Source organism: Ambystoma mexicanum, chromosome 2p, assembly GCF_040938575.1.
Source record: "Ambystoma mexicanum isolate Mex_15411 chromosome 2p, UKY_AmexF1_1, whole genome shotgun sequence".
Classification (NCBI taxonomy): Eukaryota; Metazoa; Chordata; class Amphibia; order Caudata; family Ambystomatidae; genus Ambystoma; species Ambystoma mexicanum.
The window spans coordinates 282,008,000-282,026,165 of record NC_090923.1 but is presented as its reverse complement, the minus strand read 5'-3'; the positions used below and the strand labels follow the sequence as shown (position 1 = coordinate 282,026,165).

The 18,166-nt window shown below is 44.0% G+C and overlaps 1 protein-coding gene across 8 annotated transcripts in view; it reads right to left on the bottom strand.

The window, feature by feature from the left end:
- Window positions 1-18,166, bottom strand: part of PRKCD (protein kinase C delta) — a 1,081,757-nt gene that overhangs the window by 502,327 nt on the left and 561,264 nt on the right. For all 8 annotated transcript variants that reach the window (XM_069643552.1, XM_069643559.1, XM_069643551.1 and 5 more), the window contains one exon: window positions 10,896-11,033. In XM_069643552.1, coding sequence (XP_069499653.1) covers window positions 10,896-11,010 — 115 coding nt within the window. In that variant the 5' untranslated portion in view covers window positions 11,011-11,033. The remainder of the gene's footprint in view (window positions 1-10,895; window positions 11,034-18,166) is intronic.

The following is an 18,166-nucleotide window of genomic DNA, read 5'->3' as shown; positions in this document are numbered from 1 at the left end:
CAGACAAAGCGGCACCACGTGGGTCAAGGCCCATATGAGAAAAACTACAAGTATCAAAAGGCCAAAGAAAGGACCGCATAATAGGTCAAAGTGGTCATACAGAGGGTCCAGCAAAATCCCTGTATAATCAACAGACTTTGATCTGCAAGCACGGTGAAAGAAAGGGAAGCGAATCCAATAGCGGAGCTTAACATTGAGAAACCAAGGGAATTGACTCCCGTTAAAGTCAAGAAGGGTCTGAGTGTGGACGAGGGAGATCCGTGGTGAAGCCGCAACACGTGGGCTGGCAGTCAAGAGAGGTCCAAGCCCGAGCAAGGGAAATCCAAGGAGTTAAGCTATCACCCAAAGTTTAATGAGAAAAGAATAAGAGATGCAAAAGAAATTACTATTGAGAAGCAGATGCAGCTATCCCCCCAAGGACTAGCAGTCAAGAGAGGTCCTAGGCGACAGTGGAAGATCCAGGGTTGAAATCGTCACTCGAGTACTGACAGTCAAGAGAGGTCCGAGCCCGGCCGAGGGAGATCCAAGGGTGTAGTTTTCTTCAATACTGTATGTGGAGAGTGATACGAGAAGGGACAGCCCAGAAGAGTGGGATCCAGGGGTGAAGCCATCGCCCAAATTGAACTTTGGTAACAAACTTTCATTTGTTAAACAAACTTTTGTTTTTGACTATCTGAACATATCAGGCCTGAAGGCAAGAGACATTCTAAGGAAACGAGGCTTGGCCACTGACGGTCCTGAGAACTGTTAATGTAACAGTCTTCTCGTGCTAGAGAAGCCTGAGAATGTACTTTGCTCCACTAACTCCATCTTTCCCAGTACTCAAAATGTGGGGAAGGGTAACCCAGGCTACCGCCTCCTGACTTACATTTGAGAACACTATTTTCTTTCTTGAAACTTAACCCAAACCCTTTGTATTTAGCGTAAGGAATTGGCAATAGGTTTTCTTAGCATAGGCCCCTTTTATTTGACTTTGAGTCCACTTGGACAGCCTTATTTTTCATTTGATGGTCGACAATTGTCCCCATTTTAGATTTTAGGTTTGGATTAGGTGTTTTTCCAACCTGTATACTTTTTTCATTGTTCAATAAACACCCTTGAACTGTATTCACTTAGGTCTGTCTCACATTGTGCATAGGCAGAGAAGGCTAGTTTTCTGGTCCTTTCCCTTTTTGCAGCAGCGGATTTCAAGTCTGCACGTGTCCTGGCTTCTGAAGGTGCGCCGTAGATGCTCAGTTTCTCCAGGTAGATGGGCACCTTGAGGATAACTGCCTTCTTGATGATGCAGCAAGACTTGAAGATTTGTGGTTGTATCTGCGCTCAGATTGTGTTCAGGAGGAGTGAAATGCTGCCACGTAGTGTAGATGTACAATGTGAACGCATTGCCAAGTATTAAGAGACAATTATAGTGCCGCAAATTTGTGCCAAGATGAGCAACATGAAACACTACAATTGAGTGTAAAGTGTGTTTTACATGGCTTAAAACCTGGTACGGGCAGCGTCACACGTATAGTGCAAATGTGTGCAAAATGTGTCTCCCAGTTTTCAAGGACTGCAGTGTGCATCGTCAATGGTGTACCCTGATATACCACCATCTTTTGATCCACGATTAAAAGCAGTGAAACAGTGACGCATACGCAAGGCATGAATTAGTTTTCAAAAATTGATTAGCAAAGTTTGCTAATTACATTTTTCTTGATTAGCGAACACACCCATTTGATTAGCAATTTTGTACTAAATGTTTTTAATGCCACAGAAGATACGTGTACCCAAGATATAAAATGAACAACAATACAGCAGTTTTGTATACTGCTGAAGTAAGACATTAGTGACATAAGTCAGGCCTTGCAAATTCTTTCCGTAAAATGGTGCATGTCACCGCAAACCCACTTTAGTTTGGCACACTACTGCCACCCAGAGGTCAGCCATGCACAGTGAAACTTGTATTTGACATTTACTGCAAACAAAGTAAAGTTTAAATAAAAGTTTCCAACCTCCCCTGCAAATGGTACTGGCCCTTCTTAAAATCTACTCTACTATGCGAGTGGGCGAAAATACTTTGCAAGCCCTGGATGAGTGCCTGTAAAAAGGTTAGCTGAATGAACGGACACATATAAATAGATATGATAAAAAGGCTCTTCAAACCGCTTGGCCAGCTGTCTCTACTGCAGGTGCAAATATATAATGCAATCATAATCATAGAGCAAAGTGAGCTCTGGAGGCCAACTACAGTGTACAGTTTTGCGGTAGGTCTGTAGATGTAGAAACTGGATGAAACTATTGAGACTACTTTAAGTAAATATCAAGTTGGCTTTGTGTAGCTATTATGTAAAAGACTAAGAGTGGATGGCATAGCAGGCAGTGAACTTGGCAAACTAGGCAGAATATTGTAGTTTTTTGGCCATCTCACTTTCAGGGTAACGGGTATAAAGCAACACGGTAAGATAGGATGTCAAATAGTATGGGATCAGCTCATGGATTAAGTTGCAAGCTGTATGTAACCAGCAAGCCACAGGACTAGGTTTAACATCAAAACTATTGGCTGCGTGGTCATGTACATTTGCAAAGGTGTCCACTCGTCAATATAATGCATTTTCCCCAACAAAATGAAATCTAGTTGACACTGAGATTTAGGTACACTTCACTGTAAAGCATGGAGACAATGTAGTGTTTTACAGTAGCAATACTGTAATTATGCCTTATGTAACCTAATACATTTTTAGAAAAGGAAGTGAAAGCCTTTTTAAAAGAAATAACATATACTGGTCTTTGGCAGACAGGATACAGTTAGCTTGATAATAGTATTATCCCGATTATTTCTGGTTTGCAATTATTTGAAAAATAAAAATTAAATGTGCATAGCACTCCCATACAGGCCCTTTTTGCACATGAGTGAAGGGGAGGATTACTGCTGCACTTTCTCTCCATTAGCCCCTTTGAACTTGCAGTGAACAGAGAAAAGAGGTCGGGGAGAGCCCTGAAGGCAAGAGAGGGATGCAGGATGAGCTGTGCTTTCATTGAACAGGGTAACTTAAATCGCTAACTTTGCTACACAAGTGACCATTTAATTAGCAAACCTACAGAATTGCATAGCAAATTGCTCTGTGACACCGCGTATTTTATGCCTTGTATACGATATGTGTTTCTTTAATGACCAATTAAATTCAGCTCATATGTAAAACCAGCATCCATCAATGTACATTTAAGTCATAAGCTAAGGCTTTCGGTGGTGTCCCTGCACTTTTTGTATGGATGCCTTTACTATGGCAAGTAAACTTCAAGATCCCACAGGATCAAAGTAAGATAGAGGTCACCAGGGCACTGTGTGCTGATATAAGTAATTTACAAGCATTACTAGGCGCGACAAGACAAGGAAGGGAAGACAGAGGGAGGACAAAACAAACGATCTTACTTGGCCTTGTGTCATTCAGATTGCGAGGGGGAAAGATGAGAGGGGGCAAGTGCGATGGTAACGCAGTAAGTGCTGTCAGGTAGGTGGCTCAAGTGCAGGGAGTCAGGGGACTGAAGGGTTGCAGATACAGTCCCTATGTGGTTGGGAGGCCAAGAGGCAGTGCAAGGGGTAATTGGTCATGCAGGAGCCTGCTCCCGTAGGTTCAGTGGGTGGCCAGGTAACCAGTTAGCACAGCAGACAGGAGCATCAGCGAGGGAGACAGTGGAAGTGAAAAGGAAGGTCTTAAGTTGCTTCCGGAACCGCAGGTGGTCCTTTCCAAGTTTCAGAGAGGCAGGGATTCTGTTTCAGAGGGAGGCCCCAGCTGAGGATCGAGATCTACCCCCCACTCTCTACCTGGAAAAGCGTCTCACCTCAGAGGTGGATGAGCGGAGGGCTCGAGCAGGAAGAAGCTTAGGAAGAGAGTTCAATGTAGTGTGATCTCTGGCCCCAGAAAGCCTTGTGGACCATGCAGAGGGTCTTGAACTTGATCCTTGCAGCCATTGGGAGCCAGTGGAGAGATTTCAGGGCTGGAGAGATATGACCCTGGGCTTCAGGACAAGGACACGTCTTGCAGTCCTGTTCTGGATTAGTTGCAGAGGGCGAAGAGTAGGAGCAGGCCCATTTAGAAGGAGGCTGTTGCAGTAGTCCAACCTAGCGATAACCAGGGCTCTGGAGACAGTGAGCATCTGGGGGAAAGGCAGAAAAGGAAGAATACCTCTGAGGAGGTGCAACTGATAGTGTGACTTATTAGAGATGTAAGAGATGTGAGGAGAGAAGGAGAGGGTGGAGTCGAAGAGGACACCAAAGTTCATTGCCTCACAGGAAGGTGCAGGTAGAGGGGCCAGGGAGGGCGGCCCGAGTGAGAGAGGGAAGGCAGGTGTCCCAATGAGAAGGATCTCGGTCTTACTGGCATTAAGGCAGAGATAATTGAAGGTACAGCATTCCTGAGTTACGGACATACAGTCAGGCATGAGTGAGGGAGCAGAAGAGGCTGAGAGGAGCCTTAAGGAGAGCTGAGCATCTTTGCATAACACTAAAAGTTAGAACAAAAGGGTAGAGATGCGGTGGGCCAGAGGTCCCAAGTAGTGGTTGAAGAGCCAGGGAGAGAGGTTAGACTGCTGGAGAACACCACATGTAGAGAGGCGGTGGAGAGAAAAGACCCAAGTTGGACCTGGGAGGGTCAATCTGAGAGAATGGAGGTCAACCAGACTATGGCCTTGCCAGTGATGCACAGGTTGTCACGGAGACGATAGAGCAGGATGCCGTGGTTGACCATATTGAATGCAGAGGTAGATCAAGGAGAATGAGGACAGAAGGAAGGATAGAGTCGAGATTAGAGAGTCTTCACAGGTGTTCATCAGAGCAGTTTTCGTGCTTCTGGCTGCTCTGAAGCTACACTGATGGTCACGTAGACAACAACAAATTCATTATGAAGATTAAACTGGGAGATGGCCAGCTTTTCCAGGAGTTTGCCCAGGAAAGGAGTGATGGACATTGGGCGTTAGTTTTCTGTGGAGGAAGGATCGGTAGAGGGCTTCTTAAGGAGGGTGTGCACACAGGAGTGCTTGGGGGTGGGGGGAAGAGGGTAGGTTCCAGTGGCAAATGAGTGATTGCCGAAATCGGCCAAGGCTGGAGTGAGGGTGTCGATGTTGTCCTTGATGCTTCTGGAGAAGCAGGGGAGCACCTGCTTTGACGAGACTTTCTAAGATCTGACTGGTCTAGAAACATCGTCGGGAATGAACAAGGGGGAGGAGAAAGGAAGAGGGGAGACAGTCGGAGAGGGGCCTGGAATGGTAGAGGGAGAGGACGAGGAATAGGAGAGAGTGAACAGGAAGTCCCGGGTTTTAGTGGTGAAACAAGAGCCCAGACCCCTACAAAGGGCCAGAGAGGAAAAAGGAGGGGTTGAAACTGAAGCAGGATTGGCCAGCTCCTTGCAGATTCTGAAAAGTTCGGATGAGTTGTTAGAGGTCGCAGAGACGCAGGCTTGGATGTAGGGTCTCTTCTTGGACAGGACGGAGTCTATATTGCCTATAAAGCAGGCGGCAAGCCAGTTTGTCAGAGGATGAGTCTGCTGCCCTCCACTTCTTCTCAGCCACCTTACACTTGCACTTAAGGGTGGCAAGGTTGGAAACATACCAAATGTTGCACTTGGATGTGGACCTCAAGCGGATCCTCCTGACAGGGGCAAGGACATCTAGAGTGTTAGAGATTGAGATATGAAGGTTGAAAAGGGCTGTGTCAGAGTGTGAGTCACCGCAGGAGTAGGAGAGGAGGATAGAAAATAGCGGCAAAAGCCTCCACTGACACATGCTCCACTGGCCGGATGACCGAGAAGTTGGGTGGCAGTGCTGGGGTCAGCTTAACCTGGGACAGAAACAGACAGGTGAGAGGAGAGAAGAAAGTGGCCAGTCCAAGAGAGGAGTGGTGAGAGGGGTGGCAGAGGAGGAAAATGGCAGAGGAGCCCCCTGGCCACCTGTACTCAAGTATTGCGCTGCGCACTGAGGACCCTCGGTTACTCTGGCATCTGTACTCTTGTCTCAAGTTAGGACCTCTCCAGCGATTTAGCCTGACAGTCACAGAAGCTCACGGGCACTTGTACATCAATACTCGGACAGCTCCTGACGGTAAAGATCTGAGTGTTTGACAGTGATGGACTGTAAGCAGCTAGATATAAGCAAGTTAGGGATCTACCAGATCACTTTACAGCTTCACCCTTACAACAGTGGTACTCTTTATCCTATAACCTGAGAACCTAAAGTATCTGGTGGTCCAGGTGGAGCACCGACAGTGAATCTCAAAAAAGGCTTTGCCACTGGAAAAAACAAAATCGGGTGGGAGGAAGAATTTTACCAGACAAGAAAATTGGCAGTAAAGAGTGAAGCATTTATGGGTCGATAAAATACTCAGGAGAACAAGACCAAATGGGGGAGGAAACAGCGGACAAGATACAGCCTTTTGGAGAGGCCATTTTTGTTCTCAGCATTCTGGGACTTTTAGTTTTGTTTTTTCCATTTTAAATTTATGAATGCAAATTTCAGAGTTCCAAGATAGAAACTGCACCAGTTGGCTTTCACTAATGGAATGGGGAACCTTGAGAGCTCCAGGTATGTAGACAGCTGCACGGTTTTAAAACACATAACACTGTTTTATAGTGACAGCTAGTAGGCCACGATAGATAGCATAGTCCGAGGATGAGCTATCTAGTGTATTCACAACATTGGCTCCAGTGTGTTAGGAAAGAAATAGAACAAGTCATTTAAGTTGCCTTAGTTGGAAAATACAGGATATTTCACCTCGTCCATTTGGGAGGAAGGAACATGGCAGAGCCTATCCTAGGAACAGGAAGAATGAAATCAGATAAAGGAGGGCAAAGGAAGCAAAGCCTTTGAATTTTAGCTTTACCGTAGAGGCCCCAGGAAAATGATCCCAGTTTTTGATGGCACTTTGAGATCTGTGATGTGGATGTAAAGTTGAGTCATCAGGATACAACAGGCTAGACACCTTGACATTTTGAATCATCAGAGGTAGATAAATAAGAAACAAAAGGGGGAATCCTTGAGGGATAATGTAGTTTGGCAAAGAGAAAGGAGATGCTACCCAGAGGAACCTATTCTGTTTCATCTGAAATTAAGCACTAGGAACCATAAGTGGTCCAGTGAGGATAAGAAGGCTACAAATCAATACTGGTTAAAAGCATGTTCTGGCCTATGGCACGGAATGCTGCTGATAGGTCCATGAGACAGAGCATGGAGACAATGCCATTTTCTGCTGCCTGAAGACCACAATCATCCAACATGGACAAGACGGCTAGTTCAACCCTGTGACCAGTTCGGGACATAACTTTTCTATGTGAATTATAAAGAGATGCATTTAAACCATACCTCATTCTAGACATGCGATTTTGTTCATATACTGATCACATACTCAGACCCAGACGAAGGCCTAAATATCTCACCCACTCCGCCCGGATGTACCATATCCAAACCAGCAGACGCATTTAGATAGAAAGTTTGAGAGGAGTCCGCTACACCAGCCCCAGCACCCAAGGAGGAGAATAGACAACCAACCCACATTAATCAATCAATCAGCATTAGAACACCTACAGAGCTAGCTAGAATAGAACGGTGAGGAGCAATCATAACACTTACAAAGCACGTTAGAACAGCACAGGGAGCGCCCCACTCAAACCCTGGCCAGGCATAGCCCTTTTGCCCACCCCGATGAAATTGGGAGGATTGGCGAGTGCCACACTCGGACACATTTCTGAACTGCTGTTAACCTTCATACAACCAACTAACAAAAAACTCAACATTTCAGCAGACTTTTCTCACTCAAAAATCTCACACAACCATCTCTCGCACAACAACCTGCACGCACTTCACAACACCGAAACAACACAAGCAACACCAACAGCACACGAGGACTGATATCGATCCAATACTCGCACCGAAGCTCAGCACCCGGTGTATACCGAGTTGAAGCTGCCAACAGAACCCCACTCCTCTCACTATCGTACTCCCCCTTCACTTACTAACCCATCCAACCTTCTCATTTGCAGATCCGCCAGAGCGCCTGGGACCATCTCCGTTGGGGACGGTGCGCAGTACAAATACCTTTAACATTTAACATTGTGGTAAAGTGTAACCATATATCTTGAAGAACGCCACACCTGTGAGCTTGGCGTATACTCCTTAACCATTACTATTAATAGGTGAGCAATGTACAGCCTGAAGCCACATTTGATTTTTTTTTAGTATCAAATAGGTTTATTTTGGATGTAGTCCCTAAAACATTTGCATACATACAGATATTATATAACTCTAAAAGCAGTATATTTGAATGCTTATTATGTAAACTAGAAGGCATCAAGAATATGCATTGCACAATTGTCTTGTATTGCACAATTATGTAATGCAAGTTGACATAACTTGAAAAACAATCTATCACATTCAAATTTGTGATCATATATAGCACCCTTAATATCTTACATTACACACTAGCACAATAAAGATCAAATGTACACTATATTACATTGAAAGACACATGAATCGTCATTTATTGCGAACTTAAACACATGTTAAAAATAGTTGGCTGGACCTCGAAAATGCAGGTGTTCCCAAAACACATCAAAAGATTTTCTTTGAAGGTCAACTGACAGATCACAATACAAACAATTATTTCTGCAATTACACTACAATGAAGAATCAAACCTGTAGTAAATGATATTGCTGTCACCAGATCCTATCTCACAGGTGGCAATTCTATTCCATATTTACTTCAGAACATACCCATTGAGTCCTATTACTCAATGGGCAATCGTCAGGTATAGCCTTACCACATGAGTGATGTTGGATAAATATGCTTCTAATCCTATAGCAAGTTTCCTTTCCAAATAATCCATTGTCAATAGGTCTCCCCACATCTTTACCATCACATCCATTTCAGCCCAATCTCAACAAGCGTAAATTAACTCCATCAGGTAGTTTGTGATTTTGGTTGCATAGTAATAAAGATCTATCATTTCAATGTTCACCCTTGTGTCCTTAACGTGTTTCAGCCACATGGTTATTCTGCCCCTCGCTAATATCACCTCATTAAGAGCCCCTTCACATCTTTGATGGTCATGGCTCAATGATATGGACATTTCGACCTGTAAATGCTCTGAAAATCTAATTCAAACAGAGTTGCCGAATTCAGCAACAGTACCCAGACTCTATCCTACAATGTTAGGAAATATCCCGAAAATCAGCCAAGGGGTTCATAACATTGAAGCAGTGCACCTATGACCAAACAGCTTCCAAGCGAGAACCTGCCCTTTAATAGCCACCTCTCCGTTTCCTATTCCAGGTTTTGCTAATATGCTCAGTTTTCCACGGGATTATGGATCATGCTGTCGATTTTAGGGCCCGATGGTAAGAGGCATACCTTCCATAATGATGATGATGCACACAACATTAAAACTGAGGGGTGCTATAATAGATTCTTGCTCATCCAACCTATGGCTACCCCACCCCAGAAGAAACATCAGTTACCATTGCCCTTTCTCACTGGTTCCTTCTGCAAAAGTATTTCCCAGTACCATTAACACTGATGCCAACATGCTTGCTTAGTAGTCTTTCGGGGGGTGGGGTGTAGTGGGACTGATGATAAAGAATCAGCTGAGATTGAGTAGACCACATGCAGGACCATGTGAATGGCCCAAGAGCACTACCTCAATTCAGGCTCGGATTGGCCTATAGGCCAATAGTCCCATGAGCAAACCAAAAAATGCTAAATGCTGGTGTGGGCCAGTTGTTTAGGTCATAGTGGGACACTTTTTTGTAGGCCAGTTTGATGAGTTACTTCACTATGCGGCTAATAGTTTTGACCAGTGTTGCTGATTAAATATTCTTTAAAGTGCATAATTTGCAACACATTTTATCAAAAAGCTCCACCTTGGGTACTTTTCAAACAGTGTCACAAAAAAAAAAATTATAGCCTTTTGCAACTGTGGCCCACTTTTTCATTGGTGCCTGAGACAATTTTATGGCCTAGTCCGAACCTGCCTCAGGTTGGGCAAAGAATTTGTTTCTGGTTAAACAACGCTTACGCAAATTCACCTTACCATAATTTAGAAACGTATCGCCATTTTCTCAAGTGTTTTCCATTCATTACCCAATCACTGGCATGCGTACAGGCCCCATTATTACCGCCCTTTGCAATTCCTATTCTATAGTGCATTTGGACATCATGCGACTTCTACAGTTGCCTGGCAGCATAGCTTCTTCAAGGCACCCTAAACTCCTTCGATATCCTGCCTTGTGCCTGAGCTCTGGTCAGGCGCCGACCTTTTGCGCAACCCTCGTCTGCTACTGTTGAAATCAATATAGGCATCATCAAGAGTTGGTCTGTAAGTGGTCAAATTGGTGGTAACTGAGTTATCGCCAATTTTACCACTACACCAGCAAAACCCTGGATGTAAATCTTCCTACTCAACAACCCCCTGCCACCCCCCAAAAAAAAAGAAAATCTGCAAAAGTTGGTGGTATTACTGCAGCAGTAATTTGGTGGGGAAAAAAAGCCCCATTGGGTCCAATGGACGCAAAAGGAATGGGGAATTAAACCACCACCACTTGTAATCAGGCGGAAATTCCAGCAGTAACGGTAATTCGTTTAAGGTGGATTTATCATGAAATTATACGGTCTAAGATCGATCAAATATATCGTGACTAGTTCAGAGATAATACCACCTTTTGGGATGAGCTTAATGTTGGTGCAATTTCCTTTGGATTGTGATGTATTTATGCCTGTGGTTTATTTATTTAGGCTTGACGACATATAACTGGGACCACACAGGAGGTGCAATGTGGCGGCCTGTTTGCCCGAGTCATGCACAACGTTGGTACTCCACACATGGGAAGCATCTCTGTAAACACAGTCCAAATAGTTTTTGCAAGCACCTCACCTGTCCTCTGAGCTTCCTTCATTTTGATGGCACAAAAGGGCTGGTATGGCTCCGTCTGGCTCGGCATAGGTCCAAGCTCAAACGAATTGAAGGCGATTCTTAGGAATGGTGCCATGACTCAACCAGGTTTCTTGGAACCTATTCAAATAGACAAATATTGTTTAAATAACAGGAAGTTAGCAGTAGGATTAAAATAGTACAGAGAAGCATTTGGATAGAAATGGTATTGATAAATATTGTATTTCAGTTCGAGGTTTTCTAACTTGTCAAAGTGCAGTAAAACATTTCAACACAGGGAAATGGGTAAGTGAACAGGAAATAAAAACACTCGGCTAATTAAAATGGAATTCATAGAAAAGAGTAAAAACGAACAGCAGTAAAGGGAGATTACATATCTACAGCGTCAGGAATTAGTTCAGGTTCTTTTGCAGACTCATGGCTCCACAGGTCACAGTACTTTCTGGAGGTATCACAAGAGTCAACATAATTTGTTTTCATGTGACAAGCCACTATCAATATGCAGCCCACCTATTCGCAGCCGTGTACAGTTTGCCTGGCAACGTGGGCAACCTGTCTCTTTTCAGCCAGATGTGGTCCCATTGAAGACTTCACCTGACCGTGATTCCCGTTTGTGAGCCGCCTTTACTGCTGCCTGCACTCAAGCCCATCTTTGTTCTTAAATTCATGGCTGCCATTTACAGTGCTCCACTCCTCCACCCAACCTTGATAAGCAGAAATCTGTAGGAAGTAGTAACACCCAGGAAATGGAAAACTACTCATCTCTCTCCTCAACCCAACTAATTTTCCACTGCGCAGCTTCCCTAGCCTTCCATGTTGCACATTCCTGTCCTGGGCCACTCACCTTTCCAACATAGCTCATTATCACCTTGGAGGGCATTTGGAAGGTGAAGGGGTCAGTGTCGGCTCACAACAGTTCCTGTGGGGCATTGGTGAGCCAACACTGACATATGGGGAGCAGTAAGTAAGGGTTAAGTGCCTCCAACAATTAAGGATATTTAAATAAACAGTGACATGGTTATATTGACCCAACATGTGGTCATGTGGTCTGCTCTAAAACTCAAAAAGAAGGGCCTAAACATTTAGTGTATACTTCTTTTCAAGAAAATCCATTAGCATCCAGCGAGCAGTGCCAGCCAATCGGGTGCAATGAAATGTAGGTGTGAATCTCCAGTGCCACAAGCATTCCAAAGTTGCCTGCCAGTGCCTGTCTAATCCACCATGTTTCGCCCAGTCTGACTCTTTAACCTCGCCCCAGACACCATCCGCTCCTGACCCCTCCCCCAAAATGGTATTCCACCTCTCCTGCTCCTTTGAATACTCCTCTGCCCACCCATTCCCTGACAGCTCCTACTGAGGCCTACCGTGGCTTGGGCCGGTGGGCCATTATAGCTCAAGCCTGCCCGCAAACATGGGTGTTAATCCTGCATTGTGTCATTGGAAAACGGCAATGAGAGGATAGCATTGAACATGAATCTATGCAGGTAGTAATAGGGCAATTTGTTAGGTCCATAATTCTGTTCAAAAGCCTAGCTGAGTTTTCTTTTGAATCACATGAAGGACAGTTCTGAATTTGCACAAAGGGAAAGTTTATTCCAGTGTCTAGTATGTGGTTCAGGGCGGCATATGCAGCAGGAAACATGCCTCTGCAGACCATAGAAGTAACTAAAAGAGCTCCGGAAAGCTGGAACCACATTGAGAGGGGGAGGCAAGTATAAGGAAGAGACTTGTCAACCAGCAATGGCATAGTTGACGCAGGGTGCTTCACAATGTATTCATAGATGACTAAGAAGCAGGCTAGTTCCTAAAACCAAGATCGAAAGAGGTGTTGGCATACAGCACTGGACTCCCAAATGCAAATTGTGACAGAGAGTCTATCAGGAGCAAAAGAGCGGGCGAGGAGGAAGCAGATCAACGTCCAGGCCAAGTTACAGAAACATTCTTTAGAAGCATTTGTAATCTTTATAATGCCAGGAAAGCTCAGGCCAAGCTACATCATTTTGTGAGAAAAACATGGATGCACATTACAACCAGCAATACACTTTCCCGCCAAGAAAGAATTGACACAATATAGTGCTGAGAAGGTCCATGTCCAGTCTGGGAGTCATTGAACAAGAACAATATTGATGCTTGTTGGAATCTATGGTTCCTAGCCACAGGTAGAGACTTGAAAGTTCTCTGACCTTGAGTAAGACAGGGACAAGTCCGAGAATCTCAGAAGACGGTAACAGATGAATGTTGGAACACAAAGTTCATTAGGAGATGAAACCTTGTCTAAGTAATAGTCATTAAAACAAATAAAGTAAGAACTGTCTAAAACAGTCAATGCAAGAATATGCAGCAAAACTCTAATGAAAGAACATTTGTGTAAGTTCAAGAATTTCTAAAAGTGTACTGTAGGAGAGCACCTGCATGCCACTGCACGAAAATCCCATCCCCCACCCCTGTCTCCTATATGTTGGGAGTCAGAGACTGCGCCATGTGTGCCAATTCCACAGCGAGTGTTTGAGAAAAGGTATCCTCTTAGAAAACCCAATCAAATGTATCCCCCAAGAGAATCTGAGGGAGGAACTCCCTGAAGGAATATGAAAAAGAGTGAAAGAGAAGCTAGTGACATCACAAGAGACGAGCGTAACGCACTGAGAATACTGACTAAAGACAATGTATGGATCTTACGGAAACTGATGACGAAATTAAGAATCGGGTAAACTTTCATATGTTGAGAAGAAGATTGCATGCATGCAAAGTGCTATAGAAATGCAACCGTTCAATGACTGTACAGACGCTGAAACGCAAGTAGACTAATTGATCATAGAAGCTGGTTATATGTAGTGAATAGACTGCAGGCGAACCCGCCATTGCATAGAAACTGGATATCGTTGTCATGAATTTTAGTAAGCTGAAACCCATGGAGAGGAAAGGCAGAGAATTGTGTTGCAGCAAGAATAAGCAGAGATCATGGAAGAGCATGCCAGGGCTGTCTGGCCTGGCATCAAAACAGAAGTAGCCAAGGTTGGTTATCTATTCTTGAAAGCAATAAACGTTAGAAGGATGATACATCCCTTATGGGGGGCAAAGAAAGAACACCAACAGTGCCAGGTTTTATTCATTTAAGACTTTTGAATGCTGCCGAATAGACCAGAATCATGGTCTCCTGTCACGTGAGCTGAGGATGGAAATAAGAGTTGAGCTTGGAGTCCTAGAGCACCAATAGCGAAAGCCTGTACTCCCATATATTCCCACAGACGAGGATACTTTGCAAGGTCAAATTCAAAGACAATCTGCATGGCAAGTCAAGTCCACCTCCTAGTACCTGGGAATGAGTTTACGTGCTGCTAAGTTAACTGAATGTTCCAGACATGGTACAAGCGTGCCAACCAATTGTAGAGGGCCATATAATGAAGGTCCTTATAGTTTGACAGCCAATGATATACTGTGCACATAATAGTGTTTAAGATGGCATGTTTTAGAGGTAGGTATAAGTTGTCCACCTGACACTAGACAGCCACATCACAATCCCAGCCCTTATAGAAAGTATACTTGGATGTTGCCCTTGAACCTATCACAATCGCTCATAGGTTTTTCTTATTTGCCACGTAGTATGACTTATTTTTTGCATACAAGGAGGTTTTTATGTGAACTTTGTAGAGAACTGAACAAACGTCCGTTGATGTCCGTTGTAGCCGCCCTGTTTTAGATCAGCAACCTTTACCATCTTCCTGAGTTGGTTCGATTATTTGGACTCGAGAGTTATTCTGCGAACCCCATCCATTGCATGCCAGATACTAAAGAACCATAAGTTCAGTACAAATAAGTGTAACAGTGGAGTCAACTAGTGTTGGATAACTAGAATACATTAGAGAGCTAATGTGCATACCATCTTATGCAGTAAGTGAAAACAAGCCCAAATAGGATGGCAAAGGGAGTCCTGTTAAGGTGCAAAACCAGATCCAACGAAGGAACCTCCCCTCCAATCAAAGCATTTCAAGAGGATTTGAGTTCAGTCCTCGTCTTGTTTTCAGGAAGAACTAATAAGTCTCCGGATATAATTGTACTGAGAATAAGTGCCTTCCATGTTTCTGTACATTTGGATATATATGCAATCAAGTTATAGGGTGTCTACTATGAAGTATTTTGTTCTACATATTCTAAAATACTGTAAATGGTCTCAAAAACAAAACTCTCAAGACCAGGAAATCTACATGGCAATGTCACATTTAATTAGTTGTTCATGTTGGCTCATGTTTCAAGTGAGAAATCTAAGTGTGAGGGTACTTGATTAATATGGTGTACAGAAAGTGAAAAAGGACGTGCAGGTATAAAGAAGAGTTTACTTGCAGTTTCTCCATCACCGGTCTACATTAACCAATCAATACAAAAAGTCTGCATTTACAGACTGATGGGAGCTTCGAAACAAGCAGTCAGAGCCCCCTGGAAAGTATACATCGACCACACTGAAAAACGTGAGCTCACTTTGAATGGGCTTAACAGAGGCTTCCACTGAAATCATGCTAGTGAATTTGAGGTTCCTCTTTTGGGGCAGTAGGACGAGAAGATAATCCCTTCAGTAGCAGAGAGGTGTGGGACCCTTCCATCATTGGGAGGGCGCTGTCCTCTTCTCATACAGAGTACTGAAAGTCGGTGATTGGTAACAGAACGTTCTGTCTAGGTCAAGAGTCTCCAACCTGTGGCTCTCCAGATGTTTTGGGCTACGACTCCTTTGAACCCTCAACACTGGCTATGCTGGTTACAGCGGTTTGGTTTTCCAGATGTTTGCCAAATCCCAAGGTTGCAGACCTCTGTTTGGCCGCCTTTTGGATCCAGAGTCAAGTTGAAATATTTGACTGTGGTGCATAAGGCTATTTATGGGAAAGCTGCACTCTACCTGAAACAGATCAAGAAGATATTCCCCCAGTTGAATTACACGTTTGCAGGGTAGACCGCTCATAAGCCCATGAAAAATACACGCCCATGCAAAGGGGCCATGCTTTACGTTCTGCACAGCTCGGCTTTGGAATGTTCCCCTGGAAGAGATTCGATTCACTCAGAACGTACAGTCTTTAGCACAGAAAATTAAAACCTGTCTTTTTTTACTTCATCGTTGCAGGACCCTGGCTTGCCCCGTTTTATTAAAACAATACTTACCCAGGTGGTAGTTCCCGCCAGACAAATAACTTGGGTGAAATCAAGTTGCAGTGTTACCATGAGGTGGCGGTGCTGGTGAATCTCAATAATCTTTCTTTGCATTGGGTCACACATGCTGTACTCGCAATCTGTTGTGGGTATGCGCAGTGACCATCCATCGTGTTCATAACGCGTGGTGCTGTGGACTGCCGTTTCTCTCTCTTGAGAATAAACATTGACTTCACATTCGCATCACTGGAAACAAATGCTCAATTTTGACGAGCCATGCAGACTTTCCTTTGCCCCGGGTATCTGTCTTCTCTCAGTTCCATCCTCATGTATTACCTAGCTAACGGCGATTGAGGGATTTACAAAATCCAAACCCACAGCCATTGGGATCTTAACATTTAAGAAACAGATTAGCTGATTGTAGCAACTCACCTGAAACTATGTTTGTAAAAAATTTGAAAGCCAATCTTGACCCACACTGCACAATGGAAAAGTTGTAGACTCAATTTACGGCCTGGATAGGACGATCTGTTTTTTCCACTGTTGTGCGTCTACCTCTTAGCAAGCAGCCACTAAAAGTTTTAAAACACGCAATAAAAAGGCAATGCTAAAAATAAATTCCATTTCTCTTTTGTGCGTAGTTTAAGTCTTGCCAGATATGAGAGCTCTCCCTATTTGTTTAAACAACTTCCCTGATGTACATTTTAGCTGCTAACTCTCACTACAAAGGATACATTCATATACAAAACCAATGGGAAATTGTGAAATGACCAAAGGACTGCCTGACTAAAGTTATGAACACTGCATTCTGGGTTTAGAAATAATGAACTTAAGCATTTAGGGTTATTCTTTGGCAAAGTAGAACTTGTTTTGTAGCGGCTTTGGCTCATCCTATGCGTAGGACCCAATAATGAGGACTTGCTTTTTCTTATGGTTGCATCTGTGGCCTTTTGTTTCGCTCACCTTCATTAAATAAATCCCCTTCAGTGGCAGGACTCGGAATTCTTTGTAAAACGACAAGTTTGCTTTTACAAAAAAGCATAGATATATAAAGTAATATTAAAAGCAAAAAACTTCTGAGGCCAAGGTATTGTTGGTTCATGAGATTTCTTGGCACCATAGGTTCTTTCCTGAGGCAAATGTAACATGGTGCCAACGTCAAGCCACTGTTGACTCAAATCAGAGGCTCTCCTTTCTTCAGCAAGGGAGAAAGACATCAGAACTGTGCGTGAGAAACCCAAGGGTATTCTCCAAGTAAGACCTTGAGAATCTCTTATTCAAGTGGCCAGGACACAGCCATCGCTGTTGGATCCAGTTCCTGGGGGGTGGACAAGCGGGGGAGGATTAGATTACCTGGGTAGTGGAACCCAGGGTTATGCTCGAGGGAATACCCCAGGTGAGACGCGGTATTGTGCCAGAGAAAGAGAGAAGAGCAAGATATCAGAGGCTTTCATGGGCTGTATTGCATCTGCCTCCCTTCCTACGGTTATATCTCTCAGGCTCAGATTCAACAACCCCTCTGTACATAATCAACCCTCTAAGGTCCCAAACCCGGTTACACCCAAAAAGCATAACTCCCAGAGTCATTGTTTCACCGGTCTCCATTTGAATGCTCCCAGTCATTCTTCTTCCCATCCCTCTGACTGTTATCTTCTGCACTCCCAACCGATTCAGGTAAAATACTACAATTCCACTTGTTTATTTCACAACCCAAGTTATTCCAGTTTGCCCCACAAACCCTACCAATCCTGTCCCTCCGATTGTCATTTTCAGAATAACCAAACCACCATGCCAGAACACTACAGTTCCAACAATCCCCTCGGTTCTGTTCTCCATCCCGGTCATTCTCATCCATTTAACAATCCCTCCAAAACCTACCCTTCGAGAGCACCATAAACCCAAATATGAAGGCTATAATTCCACGTATCACTACTTTCCCTTCCAACTCTGTAGGATGTTTGGAAACTCTACCAACCGCTTTTTCTGATACTCCAACTCCTTCCTTTTCTGACATAAATACTGTTTTACGGTCTTGTAATAGAACGTTGTAACTGACATGTCCCGACAGAAGGGTCAGGCAATTTATTTGACCCACACACACCCAACAGCCCTTCCTTTTC